Raw genomic sequence first — 20,122 nt, 5'->3', positions numbered from 1 at the left:
AAATGATTAATATGAAAATACTAACCCAGCTATCTCACTGCATAATCAGTGTCTGAAAAAAAATAAGACTGTTGATGTGACTGATGGAGGAGTACTGTCTTGCAATTGTAATATACTTCTTGTATACATTTAGGGGAATTAGATGTGCCCGTTTTTATAGATGTACATTAAAGTGTAAATTCTGGAGTTTCCTAATTTATATAACGTGTTAAAGTCACATCATTCACTAGAAGCTCAATTTTTTGTTGTTATTCATGTGTGTCACAAACATGTGATGGTGTGACTATTGCTTTGACAAGCTTAAGTTACCCACCCCCCCCAGTAAGTAATTCCACCATTCCACCTGGCTCTGAGCATGCAAGATACTTGTAGTGTAGGACTAATTGTCCAGCTGTCCAGCCCTTGGACGGCTGTATTTGAGGCCAAGTCTTTTTCCTTTGTTTTACCTCCAGATCTTTAAAGAGAATGACATACAGTTTTAGCCAAAATAGTGTAGGAAAAGGTTCAGAGTTACTGATGGTTCAGGTTGCAGTAACTCATGTGTTTGCAAATCAGTCTTTAACCTTTGTAGGCTACTAAACAGAGTAGTCATGGTGTACTTCTTTGCTTTTGTGATGGACTGTTTTTCTAACCTGCAGGGTTAGAGGCAGGGAGGAAGAAGTTTGAAACAGTAATTTTGTCATCTCTTGTACCGCCAGAAGGATCAGAAGATAGAATTTGCATTGTAATCTCTCTCATTCTGTACCATGGTATATTATTTAGCCATGTTCTACATGTGTAGCTCTTGAAATACTTTAAAAAAGACCACCAAAAGTATTTGTTTTAATGGCTCCATTGGCTCCCACCTCTCAGTCCACTAACAGTGAACTGTTCTTTATTGTAGTTGCCCTAAAATGCAGTCTTTGCCATTTGTGAAGCACTTTGCCTTCATATTTAGATATGACCACTATATAACATATAAAGCTAGTGGTGCCTAGTGTATTATCTCTGGGTATTTAGAAACTTCTCAGTAGGCAGAGGGAAAATAAAGGCAGGGAGAGTATTGTGTTTAACGTATCTAGGTTTTTCCCTGAAATGTGTAAGAAACTTTTTTTTTTTTTCAGTTTGGTGTGATTTATGTGAACATTTAAAACTTAGAAAGTGGAAATCATATAATGAGGAATGGAAGTTTTTTTTACTTTCTTAGAAATTTTTGAGGAATGGGAGGCCCTAAGAGCAGGAAATTAAAATAAGGTTGCAAGGGGTTTAATGGATGGCCTTGATTAATTGTAATTAAAACTGTTCAGCTGTAATTGGTGATTTGAGCTTAGGCACAGATGTAGATGTAAAAGGTGTTGAGAGTTATCTCTCTTCCCATTCCCCAGCTGTTCTTTTATGTTCAAGTGTTTTCATGGTAAGGAAGAAAACTGGATTACCTTGAGAAGCAGTTGTTAGGGAGGCCAGAAGTGGCAGTTTGGGAAGTGCTTCTTTTGGTATTGTAGATGTCAGTACCTATATTGCAGGGACTGAAGTGCAGGGAAATTAATCTTTGTGCATAAACAGAAATAGTTACCTAGAACGAGTTACAAGTAGTCTCAAAAGGGTTAAGAAAAGAGTATTGCTCCAGTGAACTTAAAACATGATTTTTTTGTATCTAACTGTGTAGGCTGTTGATACATCTAATAAAACTTTCTGACTTAATGCTGAGGAGAAAAATGTCCTTAATTGCTGAACTGACATGTTAGGACTCCTCCAACCCTCAAAAATTATAAAGGCTACTTGTTTGTTTGTAGTGGAATGAAGTTTGGTAGTAAGACTAGTGAAGGAACATACTACATTAGTGTAACTAGAAGGGGAAAGTGAGCTCTGCACTGTCTGAAAAAGAAATACACATATGGTCTCCTGAAATACTTCTGCATGAACTATGCTCTGGTCCAGGCTGTGGGCAGTGTGCCTTCTACCTTCCACTCTCCTTTTCCTTTCCACTTCCTTAGAATGCAGATGGTTGATTTCTTTGAAATTATACATGTTGAACAGTCTTTCTTTTTTCCTTTAGGGACCAGTTACTCTCCACAAGAAAATTCACATAACCACAGTGCTCTTCATAGTTCAAATTCACATTCTTCTAATCCCAGCAATAATCCAAGCAAAACTTCTGATGCAGTGAGTATTTGTGATTGGGATTCATCTCTGTGTCACCCCATTCATACACACTGAATTTTCATCATTTTGTCTAAAACAGGCGGCATGTTCATTAACTGCTTCGTTGAGTTTTCCAGTATCAGTCTTTATTTTGTAAACACTCTGTAAACCCAAGGAGCAGTTGTTATATGTTGTAAAACTATTCTAATTGATAATCAGTAGAGCTTTGAGGTACCTGTCTAGAATTTTTAAACACCTGATTATTTAAATGCAGTAAATACTGAGAAAAATATTTTCCATGAACTTTGTTGGTAAATCTAGAGAAGACATTATGATCATTATGATTTTACTTATTTAAGGCACAATACACATTGTGAATTTTAGTCATTTTGTTATCCAGGTTTTAGTAGTTAGGGTGGTGACTGTTAAAAATTGCACTGAAAACAGGATAGCTAAATTTTTGAAGTATACAAAACTTTGAAGAGATAAGTTTTGAGGATGTTCTAAGGTGCAGGAAACTAATGTTATCGATATTGGTATTATTGTATCCCACTAAACATGCTATTAGATGTTGTTTCAGAGTTTATGGGAATAAAACAGGAAGCTGTTGCAGAATGCAACAGAAATATAGTGGTCACATCTTTTAAACTATCAAAATGAAACAGTCGTTTAGAGGCAGTGTAAATGGAAAGCAGTAATGTGGTGCATGTGAGGATGCCATATAGTTTTTTTAAATGGTGGAAGCTTTTAAATTTGGACAAATGACTACTTGAGAGTTTTAATATACAGCACTCTTTGTATTTTAAAGGCTTATGATTCTGCGGACGATTGGTCTGAACACATCAGCTCTTCAGGCAAAAAATACTACTACAACTGCCGAACAGAAGTTTCACAATGGGAAAAACCAAAAGAGTGGCTGGAAAGGTACTTGTGTGTGTCTGTTCATTGTATAAAGAAGAAATTTTCTTAAACTCATTTAAGAGCAGTTGAGCTTATCTAATAGATTACCACTCTAAAAAGTTGCGGTCCAAATCTACTGTGCTCCTACCCTTACCATGACTTCTGGCACCTATTTTATCCCTTGGTGATCCAGAATGGGAAGAGGAAGTATAGTTGGTTTGGGTTTGTGGGTTTGGTTTTTTTTTTGGTGAGGTGGAGTGATTTGGTTTCATTTGTTCTGTTTTAGGGATTTTTTTATTTTTGTCTGGTTTGTGTTTGGTTGGTTTGGTTTTTTTCCTTTTGTTCGTTTTTGCAATGTTAGCTGAACTGGTACATTGGGGGCTTCAGCAAGCACTAGTGTAAAGAACCTGTGGCTGGAGTTTGCCTGTGCCATCTGTAGCAGCAAGCTCTTCAGATAGTTCAAAACATGTCATGTAACTTCACCCATAGAAAGTGTTGTGTTATGTTATTAGATGATGCAAGTTCTTATTTAACTTGTGTTTTCTTTTCTTCAGAGAGCAGAGACAAAAAGAAGCAAGCAAAATGTCAGTTAACAGTTTTCCAAAAGATAGGGATTACAGAAGAGAGGTGATGCAGGCGACAGCTGCCAGTGGGTTTGCCGGTGGAAGTATGTAGTTTTTTTTACAGTAATATATTCTTGCCTGTTTGTATCACTGTTTTCTTTTCCAAACTTAAAAAAAAAATAATATCTCTTTCCTTAGCTGTTTTTCTCACCTTTTTATATAAAAAAAGCCAAAGTGGATAGCATAGACAGCTCTCCCAAATGTTTCTTAAAATAACTTCGAGCCTTTAATAGTACAACACTTGTTTAATGCTGTTCATAGTGGTACTCCTTTTTGTAGCTTTTACTGCCCAGCTTAGTTATCTTTATAGGTAGTTACTGAAACAACTTGCACAGTTTATAGTTGGACTGTTGTGATCATTGAAACCTGTCCATGTCACATTCTGAGCTTAAAAATAGAGATACAGAAGTCTCTTCTAAAACCTTGATTTCACATCCAAAAATAATAAGCCAATTTAATGGATTATGCTACTGGGGTTTTCAGAGGTTTGTGTACATTATTGAAAGCATATTTTTACCATGCCAGTACTCTTAGCAAAACCTTTCCTGGACTATGAATTTCTGTTACTTGGAAATTTTGTTCCTGATACCTAGCTTTAATCTTTGTCAGGTTCTTCTGGGAAATGGTTGTGCTGTGAGATGCTTTCTGTATGCTGATGTAGTTTGGGTAAATTTTTAGCATGCTTCTCAGGATAGTTTAAAAGTAGAAGCCAAAGTATTTACCTTCGCCTACCCCTTGATTGGAACTTGACAAGGCAGAGATGTATAAAGGGCTGTTCTGTGTATGCTGAAACATACTGCATATGCTAAAACATATTGTATGCTACAGTAAGATAGAAATGCATTTTGCAGTAACTATTTGTTTTGTGACGGGTGAAAATCTAGTAATCAATAAAAAGAATTACTCTGTATTTGCTTGGTATGTCCCCTGTGTAGCATATTTTAAAGTCTGTGATTGTGTGACAAATGCAGATTAGTCACTCATTTAATATATAGTTTTACTGAATTAATTCAACTGACAGTAAACTCTTTGTAGTAGTACTCAAGTGACTTGAAGAGGAATCTTTGAAGGCTAGAATTTGAAACCATTACATTATACTCTGTGTTCAAGATTTTCAATGAATGAAAGAAAAATGGCACAAATTATCTCTTCACGCTAAATGTAAGATGGAAATAATAGATTTTGATTTAGATTTTTTAGGAAACTTCAAAAGTTCACTTGACTGTAACACTCATTATAAAGCAGCCTTTCATCAAAACACAGTGCTTAACCGGAGCTCTAAATCAAGCAAAGGTCAGAGAAAATGCATTTTGTCAGTGAGTAGAATTAAATTTTGCATTTTTTGATGCTGATCTACTTGAGGCTTTTTTAATCATAAGAAGTTCAATCAGCTCTAGTTGTTGATGTGCATCTGTATTAATCAGTGTCACCGCAATCTTAGACAAGTTTCTAATTTAATCTTTTTTTCATTCATGCAACGTTACTCGGGGAATCCTGAAAAAAGTGGAAGACAAGCATTCCAGCGACACCAGTAGTATGCTCCCACAGAATATTTTATCTCAAACAAGCAGGCACAATGACAGAGACTACAGACTGCCAAGAGCAGAGACTCACAGTAGTTCTACTCCAGTACAGCATCCCATCAAACCAGTGGTTCATCCAACTGCTACCCCAAGCACTGTTCCTCCTAGTCCGTTTTCTCTACAATCTGATCACCAGCCAAAGAAATCCTTTGATGCTAATGGAGCATCTACTTTATCAAAACTGCCTACATCCACATCTTCCATCCCTGCACAGAAAACAGAGAGAAAAGGTATGTCTGATGAAATTCCTTCTAGTATTTAAGATGATGCATTGCATTTGCATTGCTTGTTCAAAGTATATTAGTTCTAGAATTTAAAGATATTTTTCTTGTTGACTGTGTGTGTAGAACCTGATTACTGTTTGATGTGTTTATTTTCCCTTAAACCATGTTTGCTATATCTTACACAACTTCAAATTGACACTGCAATATTTACTGTTTACTTGCTTATTCTGCAAATTGTCATTTCAAATGATAATTTGTAAGACGTATTTTAGTAGGACATGTTTAAATTTTTGTCCTCCCTCATGTTATTTTGGATCTTTGCCATTATTTGAGTTCTTAACATATTTACACCATTTGAAAGTCATTTTGGACCATTATGTTTTATGAACTGCTGTTACTGTTTGGAATACCAGTGTCGAACTTCCAATAAACACAAGTGCAATTCTTACAGAAAGCAACGCAATTTTCTACATGTCTGTAACACCTGCTTTTCTGTTTTGATCTATGTCTTGTGATGTACTGGATCTTCAGTTCTAAAGCTGCTGGAAGTTTGTATTTCTGTATAATACATACCAGAAACATTTAAAGTCATCAAGTGAAGATCAGGACTTTACTGTGCATTGTTTGTGACCCTTCAAAAATCTATATTTTAGTTGGATTTACTGCATTATTGGGAAGAATTGCTCAGGAAGATTGTGAGAATGGAGATGTGTGTTATTAGTAATAGTGTGATACTTGGGTATAGTTGAGTTCTTACGAGTGTAACATTGTATAAGAAAATTCTATTTTGGGCACTTTGGGAGGAGAAAAAGTATTTTTTGATAAACATGTCTGGGTTTAATTTTAAATATTGCATAATTAGTATCACACTGAATTCTTTTTTGAAAGATGGCTTGTTGCCGTGTTGATATTGGGAAGTCTGTGTAGTTACGGAAGAGTAGCGCAGTGCTAAAAAGAAGACCAAAAAAGACTCTTGTCTGACATTGGTCTTATACTCTGTTTGCTTCCCTGCTTCTGGTTTTTATTAAAGAATTCCAGCTTTTACACAGGGATAAGTGCACCTGACCATCCAAAATAGTTAAACAGTAGCATACATTGACAAATACTGCAGCGTAATAAAATTGTGCATGTGAAGATATTTTGTATATTTTTCTTGAGACTTTGTGCAATTTTATATGACCTGGTATGTGAATGTTGACTGTAAGCTACAGAGGAACAGAAGATTTTCAGCAATCCTTTTTCTATTCAACACAGTAAAGGAAGAGGTATGGTTTACTGGTTTGTGCTTGGCTTTTGAACCAAATACCATAGTTCCCTGCTTCAGTTCAGCCTCTGTTTTGATTGCAGTTTGATGCACTTTTAAACATGACAGTGCAAAGCATCCATGTCAGTGTTTTCTCCTTTAGCGTATCCTCTATATTTTCATTACTGTCTTTAAAATATACTCAAAAAGAAAACCCCTGTTATTACTCATTTCTGGCATTGATTCCGATTTGGTCTGTGATCAGACTTCAAACTGAATATTCTTTCCCTGCTTTACTGCACACCTTTATTAGTTGCTTCCAGTTAAATTGAGCAACTGGATCTTACTCTAATTGAAGGCATTTCCCGTTGTGACAACCGCTACAAATGTTGAGTTCTGCTTTTTCTTATATATGACATTTGACAACATACGACTGGGTACAAGTAGTGAAAATGATTGCACAGGGTGGTCTTGACACTGTAAATCTTGCTTTAGAATCTGTGTTACCATGGATGGTTCCATATTAAATAATCACTTAATTTCTGTATCCTATGTAGTTGGGCTTTTTATTTTATATTAGTTAAATGGATAGATTCTCTGTAATGCTCATGCCTTGACGTGTTTCACAACACTTCACTGTGAGCAAATGTAATACTTAACTGAGCTTCAGACAGGGTGGATTACAGAAAGTTAGTAAGTAATTAAAGAATCAGAATAGATGAATATCAGTCTTGAAATACATATTGGAGAAAATGTGACTTTTCACATGTTACTTGAATTTGCCTCTTTTCTTACAGAAACAGAAAAATTCAGTACAGCTTATATTGTGATAAGAAATAATTCAAAGAGTATATTCAGTCATCTTACCTTTTTCTTTTTTTGTGAATGTGGAACTTCCTTACTGTTTTAAAGAAATTTGACCAGTAAAATTTCTGTAGCATTTTACATATTTAGATTTAAAAGAAGAGAGGAAGCAGTGCTGTACGTTGGGCTGTTTTTGGGTAGTTTGCTTCTGTTACTCGTTCTCCCAGAGGTGACTCTGAACCTGTAGTACTATAGGTATGCAGTTTTTAAAGTATTTGTTTGTAGCTGTTACATAAAATGGGGAAAAAAAAAAGTCATGAGATACTCAGTTTAAACAGTCTTGTAACGGTATCTTTGTAGAATTGGAAAATAGTTTGAAAGGTTTATTTTTGCACTAGTGAAGCAGAGAGCCTTTGGTCTTGTTCTGTTCACTAGCAGTGCCATCCCAATTATAAAAAGAGGTAAAGCTGTATTTTTCGCTTATAAAAAAATAGGTTGGTCCAAATGACTGAATATGTGCAGTAGTCCTTGCCTAAATGAGTTCGTGCTTCTTGTCAGTGTGTGGCTGGTAGCCTTATGCCAGCATGTATGTATCACTGTTTTAATAGTTCTGTTCTTAGTGTGTATTTTTTAATGCACTAATAGTTATGAACAAAAAAACAACAAAAAAAACCACAAAAACCAACAACACTTTTCAGCTCAATCTCTTTTGCTGCAGGGGTATGTTGTAGTCCCACAAGGAGATTGAATAAAATCCCTGGCTGAACTATAGCTCAGCTGTTAGCAGTAGTCCTCTGCCCTCAATGGCTGGCAGTAGTGGAGAGTTCCTGGGGAACTATTTGACCTCTACCCCTTGGTTTGAATGTTCCAGTCAGAATCTGCTGCTTCTGTTTGTGCTCACTGTGAGTGCTTTATGCAGGTAAAGTGTGGGGTTGCTTTTCCTACTTTTTGGCTGCTTTATCTGTAGGGCACGTCACATTTTCCTATTTCTAATTCAGTTACTGAATGAAATGTTGTATTGTCCATTTCTTAAGTGTGTCTGTCTGTAGGATACTTCTTCTCACACCTTTCCTCCAGGTTGCATCAGGGAGCGCTTCTGTTTCTAGTGCAGCAATACTCTTTTAACATTTTTCTGGAGAGAACTGGGCAAGCTGGCCAGTGCAGTGTTGGGTGGGTTGTGGCCCTGATGCTAGCGGGTTAAAGTAATTGGTCAGTGGCAGCTGAGCTTCTTCCTCTTCCTTTTTCTCACCCCTGCGGTTTTCTTGTAACAGTTGCTGGTCTTTAGCAGTCAGTTATTAACATTGCTCCTGGTGTCATTGCAGCCTCTTTGGCTGAGTTTTGCAGTTTTAAGTGTATTAGTCAATTCATACAGTGGTTAGGAAAAATTACACTAGCAAAACTGTTAGAGGTTTCCTCCAGTACTTTATACTTGTTTGAGCATTGCTATTACTTTTATTTTGGCAGCAGAGGCAAAATACAAAACTTGAGTTTTAAGACTGGAGTAATTCAGATGAGAAAAATACGGATTTTTTTATTATTTTAGATAATTTAAGCGTGTTTGAGAACCTAGCAACTATTGTTGCCATAGTTTCATTTGGGCAAATGTGTTTACAAAATGCATTGCTTTTAAATATTCATATGTTTTTGTGTGGCTTAAGGTCCTTAATAGATCAGAACTGAACTAGGTAAAAAAGGTGAATGTGATTATCACTGCTTAGAGAACTTAGTTGGTAGAATATACACTTAATCACAGACTAATGTGTTATGATTCTTAATCAGCAGCAGTAAGTCAAGCAGTTCAGTTAGCTGTTCTAGGTGGCAGTCGTTCAATCAGTGTAGCAGAGGTGAGGTTTATGGGGTAATTGAATTTCTGAATATTTTGTAATGCAATTTTCCTCCCACAGAGAGCACACTGAGAACACATGCACGAGTTGCTATCACAGCAAAGATACAGCTCAAGCTCGCAATAGAATGGTTGGTTAATACTGTAGTGTTGAATCTGAAAGACTTTGACTGCATTGGTTCTGTTTTAAACAACATAAAAAAATGACATCAGTAGTAAAAGCTATGGGAACACTCAAGGGGGGTCACACTGATAATTCAGGAATTAGCCAGTCAACAGTAGTGAGTAATTTCCATGTCATTAAAAAAAAAAAATCTTTGTTGAAATAAATCAGCTATCCATATGTGCAGCAGAATAAGAGTAAGCTATGTATAGCAGTATTTTAAAGCTGCTTGTTTTATAGGGAGTACTAGTATGTTACAGTCATGAGAAGGACTGTGGAGGAAGTTAATGCACAAAAAATACATTTCCTCTTTTTGTTTCTTCTTTTTCCCCACTCGCTTCTCTGTTAGGCTAACATGCCTGAATAATTTGGCACACTGTGCAAGATGGGAGTGAGCAAGTGCTAGGATCAGGTACTTAAAGGACGCCAGCAGATAAAATAGGGTGACCAAGACAGAAGAGATGTGCCGGAGTGGTGCCAAGCTCTTTGTTGAAACAGAGTAGCTGAACAGACAAAAGACTTAGTTTTTTGCTGCCCTGTATTAAGTCCAGTCTGAATAACTTTATTAACTGTAATATGCAAGGCTGAGAATTTCCTTTCAGAATGACATTCACTAGTGGAATCAGCTGTTTGCTTAGGAGTAAAGGTTTTTGTCATAAAGGGGCAGAGATAGGTGACAGCAAGATTCAGCAACACATTAGTATACTACCTCAAACTGAGAAGCTAAGCATTTGCATTCTTGTATCTAGGTTGTAATTGAAGAGCACTGTGGCACAGCTGCTGAAGAATACTTGTAATATTTTTTTCTGCAAGGATTATTTGGCCTTGTTATTAAAAAATCCACACTGCTTAGAAGTACAGAGCGTAGTGTTTCCATTCTGAATTGAATGATGTTTCTGGGGCAAGCAATAGCCTCCAGTTCACTTCAGTTCAGATACCTCTTGGGGAAACCTGCAACAAAGATGCTCCTTTGTCATACAAGTTCTTGTCATAGAGAATACTGACTGATAACTTGGACTTCTTTTTGTCCAAAAGATGTGATAGCAGGTCACATGCAGAAAGCTCTTTCCTAATCATTGTGGTCTTCAAAAGTTATTTTAATTACAGAAAGTTTTTTTCCTGCTACATTTTAATGTAAAACCAATTAATAGTTCTCCACATGTAGTTGTTTTTGTTTGCCATCAGATTACATTGTTTTCCTTTCCCCTTTTTTTTGGATGCCTTTATTTCTTGCTCATTTTTTTTTTTTATATCATTAAAGTTGGTGGTCCAGAAACTTGTTTAGTTCTATATTACAGTTTTGTATTTAGGCTGCATCTAATTAGCATGTTTACATGATTGTCAGAAAGTGCACTGTATTGTCGTATTGTTGCAAGGGGGTGAATGGATTTGGTGTTAGAAGTTTTCTTAAAAACTGCAGAAATGGAAGCTTTAATGTGCTTATTAGCTTATCATGGAAAAATTAGTGCACAGTCATATTTTTAAAATGATAACAAATTTAAAGAATAATGGATTTATTTATTCAGAGGAAGAGCTAAAATGTAAATTCAATTAAAAGTTTTTAACAGTTCAAAAGATTGCAGCAGACTATGTTCTGCTTTTGGTTTTATATTATTACTACTACTACTAAAGTTTTCCTTGGGACTTTCATGATAATAGCTGAAGTCTTATGTAAGGGTGAAGAGTCTTTTACATAGCATTTGTATGGAAATTGGTGTTGATGATAAAGAGGCTGCAGAGTTGCCCAGCCCAACAGAAGAAGGCAACTTCAGTCACCATCTAAGACTTCTGCAGGCTTTGCAGCGTAGTTAATCTTTTCTTTAAGAATATTTTTTTTATATGAGACAAGACCAGATTGGCAGTTTCTGTTTGTAAAATTCTCGTTGAAGGTTCAGAATTAGTCTTGAGTGATGTATTAATGGTTCAGGTTAGGTTTATGAATGACTGTCGTGTAATCCAAAGCCTTACTCTGCAATAATATTGTAGATAGCTTGTTAATAAACATGAACTTTAATGGTGACACAGGTGTAGAGTCCGGTGTATCACAGTTGTAAAACTAAAGGACTTAGATTTGTGAAGAAATCAGTATGCTGTGTTTCATGTTGACTGTTTTTCATGATGGTTGAGGCTTCAAATGCATTTAGAAATTACAGGACTCTGTAATTCTAAGCATATTTTTTTTAAATTCCTAGTTAATTTTTCAACTTTTTCAATTCAAAAGGAAGTAGTATTAAAATGTTGAAAAGTAAACTTAACTATGTGGCAAAACATGCAATAAAACAGGTCAGAAAAGGGAAATTAAGGAATAAAAGGGTAGAGTGAGAGGTTTCTGCTTCTGTTTGTGGGAAAAAGCAGGGGAAATGCACACACACTCCAGTGAGTGGCGTCTGAGGATTTTTGTGAAAGACATTTCATCTTGAGGAGTTTTGGCTAGTTCTGTTAACTTTAAAGGTGCAACTTGAGAGTTCTGTATAGCGTCATAAATTAAACCAGTTTAAAGCCTTTGTAATTGTATTACACAAAAATGGATATGTAAATATTTAGAGGTTTTGTTTTATCGGCAATATTTCTTGGATTTATTTCTGTGAAATCAAGTGTCCAGTCTGGAAGCCATGGAATAAGATAGTTTGGTTTAAAATTAAAGTAATTAAAGTTATGAGTATACAGAGCTAATCTCTATCTGCATTTTTTAACATGTTTGTTTTCATCACAAAGGATTTTCCATTTGTAGACAAGAAAATATCCATTCAGGCTACTTACTACAAAAGAGAAATACTTGTATTTCCACAAATATTTTTTACATTTGGGGGGGGGCAGAAATCGGTTTATACCCTTTATTTCACTACAAATAATTTAAATTACTTAGTTTGTGAAATGCAGTGATGCTCTGAGCATTCATTGTACTCTCTATCCTCTGTGATATTAAATAACAGTTACAATACAGTGTATACGTAGATAGTCGTGATCATAGAGATGTATTTTTTCATAACTTTTGGACTGTTGGTTTTGTAATGTTAATAGTTTCAAAAGATTAGAGTGTTAGTGTTGGACGCCATCCTTTTTTCACCTAATTTTCTCTAGGTGTTTAATCTGGGTGACTGTACATAAAATACCTTTCATGGATGTATTTTATTACATACTTAAAATACGTGCAATAATACAGCCATAGAACAGTGTCCTCATATTGTCTAAAAGTAGTAACTGGACTGTGTTGTGTCGGTGTGATTCAGTTTGCATTTTTTAGCAGAGAAACTCACCCAAACTAAAGTACTTTTGCAGGCCTCTTGGAATTCGATGATTTTGTATGATATATTTTGAGTCCTTTTAGTCAAGAAATGACTAAATACCCAGAACTGGTCCTAAGATTTGTCACTGCATTGTTAGCTTGAGTTTGCCTTTGATTCAGTTTATTTTGTGTTCAGAACTGCAGCATCGGTGACAAATACCTACAGCTTTTGGTATGGTGGTGTGGTTTGAAGCTCAGGTATTGCTTATGTGGATTAATAATACAGTAGTGAGTTGCTTCTTTACTTAAAGTAACGATCTAACTGTGAAGACAAGCATAACTACATTAATTATTTTTGAAACTACTGATGGCAATTGCTTAGTATTTTTTCTTATGTTTTGTTTGGTTGTAAATAAGGGTGTGTTGTTGGGTTTGTTTATTTGGTTTATTTTGTCAGGTTCTCAAAACTGTAGGGTAAGAGATTTACACATGTAAGTACTAACATGTCCTGTTGTGCTTAATTCCCTCACTTTTGTCTGTTAGTATATCTCGTTGTCCTTGTTTGGAGTATGACACATCTGAGTACAGTTTAAACTTTACATGTTTTTGTTTAGTATGATAAGATTCTTCTTGGCTTGATGTGTCTTGACTTGCAGTTGTCTTAATAAGTTTACTTTGAAGACCATAACACAAGATTTTGTATGTAATACTTCTATAACGAAGACTTAATAGTGACTTAGTATTTTGAGGGGGAGCTAATCAGTTGTCTTAGTCACATGTTACTGAAAACCATATAAAAATTTTGTAACTGCTTTTTATTTTTTCATCTTCAGTCTTTATACCACTTACTATCCCTTCGTAAGTTCTTACGGAAGCTTATGAACTTATGAAAACTTAGGAAACAGATACCCCTTGCCCTGAGGAACATTTAACTAGATAAAGCTGCCTCTTTTTTAGAAGTTTACTTGAAACACCAAAATACATGTGCACCCTGGCTGTTGTATCTTTGCAAGCTGTCAAATTTGGATTCTTTGGTGTTTTTTTCTAGTTGAGATTGCTCAGCTACTAGAAAAAGGTGGAGGTTTTTTTGAGTATTTGTGACCTGCTATGAACTATTTCTACTGTAACTACATGTAATATGTTCCTTCTTTTCACTGAAATTTCTAATCTAATTTGATTTGTGTATTGGTACTCACTTCGGTAATTTATTTATTTATTTATTTAGGATTCTTCCCCAAATTAGTCTCTGAGACTGTTAGAAAACAAAAGCTTTTAGAAATTTTGTTAACATTTTATTCTTACCTAGTAAAACAAAACAAGACCCTTTCATTTCTTTTCTTTACTAAAAGTCAGCCTCTTACTCTGACAATCTCTCCAATGAAAAAGCCCCACACCTTTAGAGTGAAAGAATTTCCGAGCCAGTTATTTTAGCTTTCATTTGGGTTTTTGCCTGAAAACATGGAATATCCAGATAGACATCCTCTGCCCAGTTTGAAGTGGGTTTAAAATCCAGGTCTTCAATGTTGTGGGCAAGCATCCTGGGTAGATCTTGGGTCTATAGCCATCTTTCCATTCTTCATCCAACCTTTTTGGTGCTATAGAGGCATTACTTTGACTGAATTTGGGGGCAGAGGTCTCTGATGGGTTTAATGGGGATGACAGAGGGAAAGCTAAAACTGAAATACAGTGGTCCAGGCTTCTTAAAGGAAGGATATTTGAAGTGGCTGATGGTATACCCATACTAAGTGGCAGTACTTTCAGTGCAGGAATTTCTCACAGCACTGGAGTGAAGGAGCAACTTCTATGTTAACTGGAAGACAAATCTAAAATTCATTAAATAACTCACATAAATTCAGTTATACTGTATGGCCGTTTGTTCTAATTAAAGTACTGAGCATTTCTGTAGATAATAAATGTTGATATTTGCTAAAATTAGATTAATAAAATAAAAGGTATAGTCTTGAAATTAATTATGGGCATGTTTTAATTATGGGCATCTAACATAATTAATTGTTAGATGTTTTTCCAGTCTGCTGTGGGGATGTTAACAGCTGATGTTTTACATTTCTAGTGCAGCTCATTATCCTGTCTGTGAATCCTGAGCAATGTAGCTGGATTGTGTTTGATAGACTTGATCTTTTTTTTTGTAGCTTCTTGTAGTGTAGTTTCTGAATAAATGAAGCATGGCTTATACCCTCCCCTCAAATTTGAGATATTAGCCTATCTGTAAGGCCATGGACTATAAGGTTTTTGTTCATGGTATATTTTTCCAAAGAAAGATTGGAATCATGAGTAGAAACATAGAATATGAATACATGCACAGTAAAAGGAAAAAATCGCTAAGGAATTTTTGGCCCACATCAGTCCTAAAAATTAGGGGGAAAAAACCTGTTTGTAACACTGGCAGCTTTTAGTCCTGTATCTTGGAAGTGGAACATTTTTTTGTGTGTTCAATTTTTGGTGTATTCATGTTTTGGTTTGGGGTTTTTTTTCTTATAATAATAGTTACGAATTTGATCTTCTGAATTTAGTATGAATATTGTACTAGTGAGAAGTTGTCAGGTTTATATTGGGGAAAATGAAAATTACTGCCTGTCTTCTGTTCAGAGTCTGCATCTGTGGACAAGTCTGTATCCCATTCTTGCACAACTCCTTCTACATCTTCCGCTTCTGGACTGAATCCAACTTCTGCACCTGCTTCATCTGCTCCTGCAGTTCCTGTCTCACCTGTCCCACAATCACCAATTCCTCCGTTACTTCAGGACCCAAATCTTCTTCGACAGCTGCTGCCTGCTCTGCAAGCCACCTTGCAGCTTAATAATTCTAGTGTAGATATATCTAAAATCAATGAAGGTAAGGATTCTTTAAAGTTTATGTAATCTCTTATTTACACACATTAGTATAATATTGCATAAAAGCTATAGTAAATGCAAGCCTTACTTGAAATGAAAAGTGAATGAATGAATCCCTAGATAAAGTGGGGGTTGGTTTTATTTGTGTGTCTTTTTTCTGTTGAACCTTTTTAAATCAGCCAACTTAACGTTTAAGGTGGTTAAGCTAATAAATGCTGACGTACATGAGCAGTCTAATTGAGACTGGTGACTTAATTGCTGTATCAGCATTCATCTGTTGCAGAAAATTTAGTTAGAGCTTTTTGTTCTTTTGTTTTGTGCAGTGTTCTTTGTTTTCAATAGTTTGTGCTGCTATTCTAATAATACGTGTTTGCAAATACTGAAGCTTCTAGGGATTCTTAAATCTTGTTGCCTATCAACTTTTTTTCTTTAGCAGAAAATGTCTGAATGAAGACAGCATATCAGTAACTTTGCTAGCAAGTTAAATTTTGTGCATTTAATTGGTGTATCCTTTAGATTTTTGTCACATTGGCCTAGTTTATTAGAAGAAAGTTTAGAACTAGTTGTAGAGCCTTTTGCTGCACGAACAGGTAGGGGTTGATGCATTTTGAACGTAATTTTATCTAACATGGTATCTACATGAGACAGGTTACTGATGAAGAAGGTGGTGTGGGATTTTTTGTTTGCTGCTTTGAACTTCTTGTGCAGTGATCACTGATTTAAATAGGAAGCAGAACGTTTCTATGTAGTGCCTAGAGTAAATAATCTTTAAGAAGTGTAAACCATGAAAGTACAGAATTATGTATGTTACAATTATTTAGAAGGAAAAGCTGTCAATTGACTTCCTTCTAATCAGCAGATATTGCTTCATTCAGTACTAATCTGTGAGTAGGTTATTGAGTGTTCCTGTGCAGGAGAAGCTTTAAAAACTGTCATGCACTGGGCTGGACTAAAAAACGAGGAGTATCATGGTTGGTTGTGGAAAAAAATGAAAGGTCATATCAAGACTCCAGTTGTATTTTATTAGAAAGCTGCCAATTTAAGTTTGTACTCGTTATCTCTTGCTGTATCTGAGCAGCAGCTGTGTCTGTCTTGGAACAAGAATGTTTAGTACTGTTCTGATGGCATGAGGGCCTGGCTGGCAGGTCCACGTGGGCAGAATGACTTCACCTTGCACAGCAGGATTGCCCTTACTGTGCACATGATGCAGTTATTCTGTGTTTATGCTGGTGAGTCAGTTTTTTCAGACTTATGCATGAGTAGGGTATGTTCAGGAAGTATCCCACAGAGCCTGTAGACCTTTTTGAAAAGATGAGTTCAGAAGCTGGGTCTCATCGGCTCATACTATAGGATGTTCTTCCTGTGTAGTGCAATTTTAAAATGGTTGGTTGAAAAGGATTAATCTTTTTACTGGACAAGGGAAGATGGGACAGCTTAATCCAGAATAAGTAAGTTTGTTTTGGATTTTTTGTTTTTGTTTTCGTTTTTTAAGAAGAAACACAGAGGGTCTGGATTTTTAATTTGAAAAGTCGTTTCTTTTCCCTTGAACAGGAACTCTTCCCCCCAGCCGCCCCATTTCTTTTAGTGAGTTAAAGTGGTACTGCTTTTTTGCCTTTTTAAAAAAGTTACTGTAGTTCAAACCACATGCACACCTTCTGCTTACTTGAATAACAAATGGAACAAATGTTCTCTTTACGATTACAAGAATTATTATTGTTCCATAAGGTCAAGCTGAAGAGTTAATGTTGTTTTCTAAAATATTTTTTTATTAGTGTGGGACTCAAAGATAAAACTACTAAATAAAGGACATGGTTAGACATGACAAGCATTCATTAATTGAATTCAAGTAACCGAAAAATAGTTCAGGTCACTCTTTGGTCTGTTGTGGATATGGGATTTATATGTATTTAGCCAGTTTGAACAGTTTAAAGTGATTTTCTAGAATTGTCGGCAAACCAGAATGTTTGTTTTTAGTTCTAACAGCAGCTGTGACGCAAGCCTCTCTGCAGTCTATACTCCATAAAATTCTTACTGCTGGACCATCTGCTTTCAATATCACTTCCCTAATTTCTCAAGCTGCACAACTGTCTACGCAAGGTATTCAGAGTTGTCTTTTCATTTACATAAAATTGTTACGTTACATTTTATAAAGGCTGATACAATTGAAACTTATAGAGGGTGTCTTGTCATACTTTTGGCCATCTGATGTGGATGATGTCAAATGACTTCTTTTTGCAAAGAGAGGATAAGAAATTTTTACTTGGGGAGCAGGAAGCTGACACACAACTAAGTAAATGTGCTTCTCTGTCTCGCCTTTTGGGATTTTCTTTGTATGTTAACTATATAGGAGTAATGTGAAACATGTGCGAGACCCTCTCAATTTATTCTGAACCTTGATTATATATTATTTAATGTTCAATCTAAAACACAACTGCTCCTTCACTGAACACCCTTGTAATACTGTGCAACTGTGACTCTTGGGGGAGGCCTTAAATGTTTAAAAGAAGGTTTATTTTGTGTGATGTTGGGGATTTACAGTCTTCTCTAAATAGTATTTTTTCAGCTTCCAGACAAGGTATTCCTTCAGGTATCTTCAATCCATTCTGGTTTGTAACTTCATAAAGCTAGAAACTTAAACCAAAACAATAAATGCAGTCATGTTATTGAGTAGGTAAGCAGTATTATGCTAATACTAATTTTTAATCAGTAATTAAAACATGGATGAGGGTCTGTTGGTAGGTGCCTATAATGGGTGAATAGGTTTCTAGATAAACTGTTCATGCATTCTTTAATTTGAGTCGAGCACTCTTAAAATAGGAATCACAAATGAAATTAGTCTCTTCCATGTGTAAAAAGCATTGCATAATAGTATCTTCACTTTCCCCTTCCCCTCAAGTTTTAGAAGTGGAGGGTTTGGGAAAAATACAATTTTTTAATTAGGATTGTTGTTGAATGTTTGATTGTTCTGATTGTTCACCTCCCCAGTTGTTTCAAGGTGAATATATTTGTATATTATGTAATACAGCATAATACACCAAAGTGCCAAAAGAAAATCTAATTCACATTTAAGATAGGATATGGTTTTACTTAAAACAAATCTTTCAACTTTTTTTTTTTCTTTATAGCTCAACCATCTAATCAGTCTCCAATGTCTTTAACATCTGATGCCTCATCACCAAGGTCATACGTATCTCCACGGATAAGCACGCCTCAGACTAACACCGTTCCGCTTAAACCTTTGATGACTACACCACCAGTATCATCACAGCAGAAGGTAAGCTTCTCTTTGTTTATGCCATATTGTAGTGAGAAACCAATACAGGTAATATTAAGTACTGCTGCTGTATATCCATGTGCTCGCAGTGATATATAGGATGATAAAAATGTGTTATCTTTCCCAATAGAAACAGAAACAACTGGAAGCAACTGTTACGCTGTATTTTTGCAGTACAATTCTAGCATGGAATTCTAGCACACTTTTCTGTTCTTGAAGAAAATATTGTGCTTACTTCAGATGCTGTCTGAAGATATTACCAAGAGATCAGTATTTTAACATGTTTGATGGAAAAAAATACTTACCCCAAACAGCTGATACAATTCTCTAGACTTTAGTTAATGAAAGTTTTTTAGAATGAGAGAGAAATTTTTGGGGAAGTTGATGATGTAGTCACAATTTGGTTCAGGAATGTTCTAGGTGTTTACGAGGTCAGTAATCTTATGTCCCTTTCCCTTCCCACCCCCTCGCTCCCATTCATTCAGAATTCCTTAATTGGATCAGTGACTAGGAAACATTAATTGAAGCTAACAAGCTCCTAAGGATGAAGTAGACATGAAGTTGTCTTTTTTGTGTGTGTGTGTGTGTCACTTCAGAGGAGAAACATCTTTTGCAGAATCGAAGCTTAGTATTCCATATCCTACAAGTGGCAATACTGAGGAATAAAAGCAGCTGAAGCTGAGAGTGGGTTTATTATTTATTTATTTGTTTGTTTATTTTCTCTGTCCAGCAGATCAGAGACTCTTCTGCTGTGTACAGGTGGGGAAAGTAGAGGTAATTAGAGCCACACCAGATGAACTTCCCCTTAAGGATTTTTCTTTTTAGTTGCTTAAAGTCCTTGTAGAGACAGAAGAGACACAGGGTTAAAGGACCTATTATGAAGGAGCATTTTGTTACTAAAGGGGACTTTAGGCAGCGCTACTAATGTGCACCCTCTAGTGGAAATTAACATTTTATGTTCAAGATAGTTTTGGAGTGATAGGTAGAGCTGCAGGGCATAATACTCTTATGCCTTTTAGGGAAGTTTAAAAAAAAAAACAAAAGGAAACAAAAATTCAGCAGTTTATGGTAGTGTTCTGGATGTGAAAAACTGGAAGTCTATTGAGGAGGATTTTCACCTTTCCTAGAAATTTGCTGTTTTCGTGCAATGGAAATTTGTCCTGTCTCTTCGTTGTACAGATCTTTCTTTCAAGATTGAGACCCTTGGATTTTAACCCAGTCTATCAGTATCTAGTGTGCTCAGTGGCTCAGTGTATATAGTATCTC

General features: G+C 35.8%; 1 protein-coding gene across 4 annotated transcripts in view; it reads left to right on the top strand.

Moving 5' to 3' along the window:
* The window catches only part of WAC (WW domain containing adaptor with coiled-coil), a 63,655-nt gene that overhangs the window by 24,008 nt on the left and 19,525 nt on the right, over nucleotides 1–20,122 (top strand). For 3 of the 4 annotated variants that reach the window (XM_080386003.1, XM_080386002.1, XM_080386001.1), the window contains exons 4-10: nucleotides 2,036–2,142; nucleotides 2,930–3,045; nucleotides 3,576–3,688; nucleotides 5,149–5,457; nucleotides 15,338–15,583; nucleotides 17,557–17,679; nucleotides 18,708–18,856. In XM_080386003.1, coding sequence (XP_080242129.1) covers nucleotides 2,036–2,142; nucleotides 2,930–3,045; nucleotides 3,576–3,688; nucleotides 5,149–5,457; nucleotides 15,338–15,583; nucleotides 17,557–17,679; nucleotides 18,708–18,856 — 1,163 coding nt within the window. The remainder of the gene's footprint in view (nucleotides 1–2,035; nucleotides 2,143–2,929; nucleotides 3,046–3,575; nucleotides 3,689–5,148; nucleotides 5,458–15,337; nucleotides 15,584–17,556; nucleotides 17,680–18,707; nucleotides 18,857–20,122) is intronic. The other variant, XM_080386004.1, reaches the window with a different exon arrangement.

This window comes from Falco punctatus, assembly GCF_963210335.1.
Source record: "Falco punctatus genome assembly, chromosome: 4".
NCBI classification, from domain to species: Eukaryota; Metazoa; Chordata; class Aves; order Falconiformes; family Falconidae; genus Falco; species Falco punctatus.
This window is presented reverse-complemented; position numbering and strand designations above follow the sequence as displayed.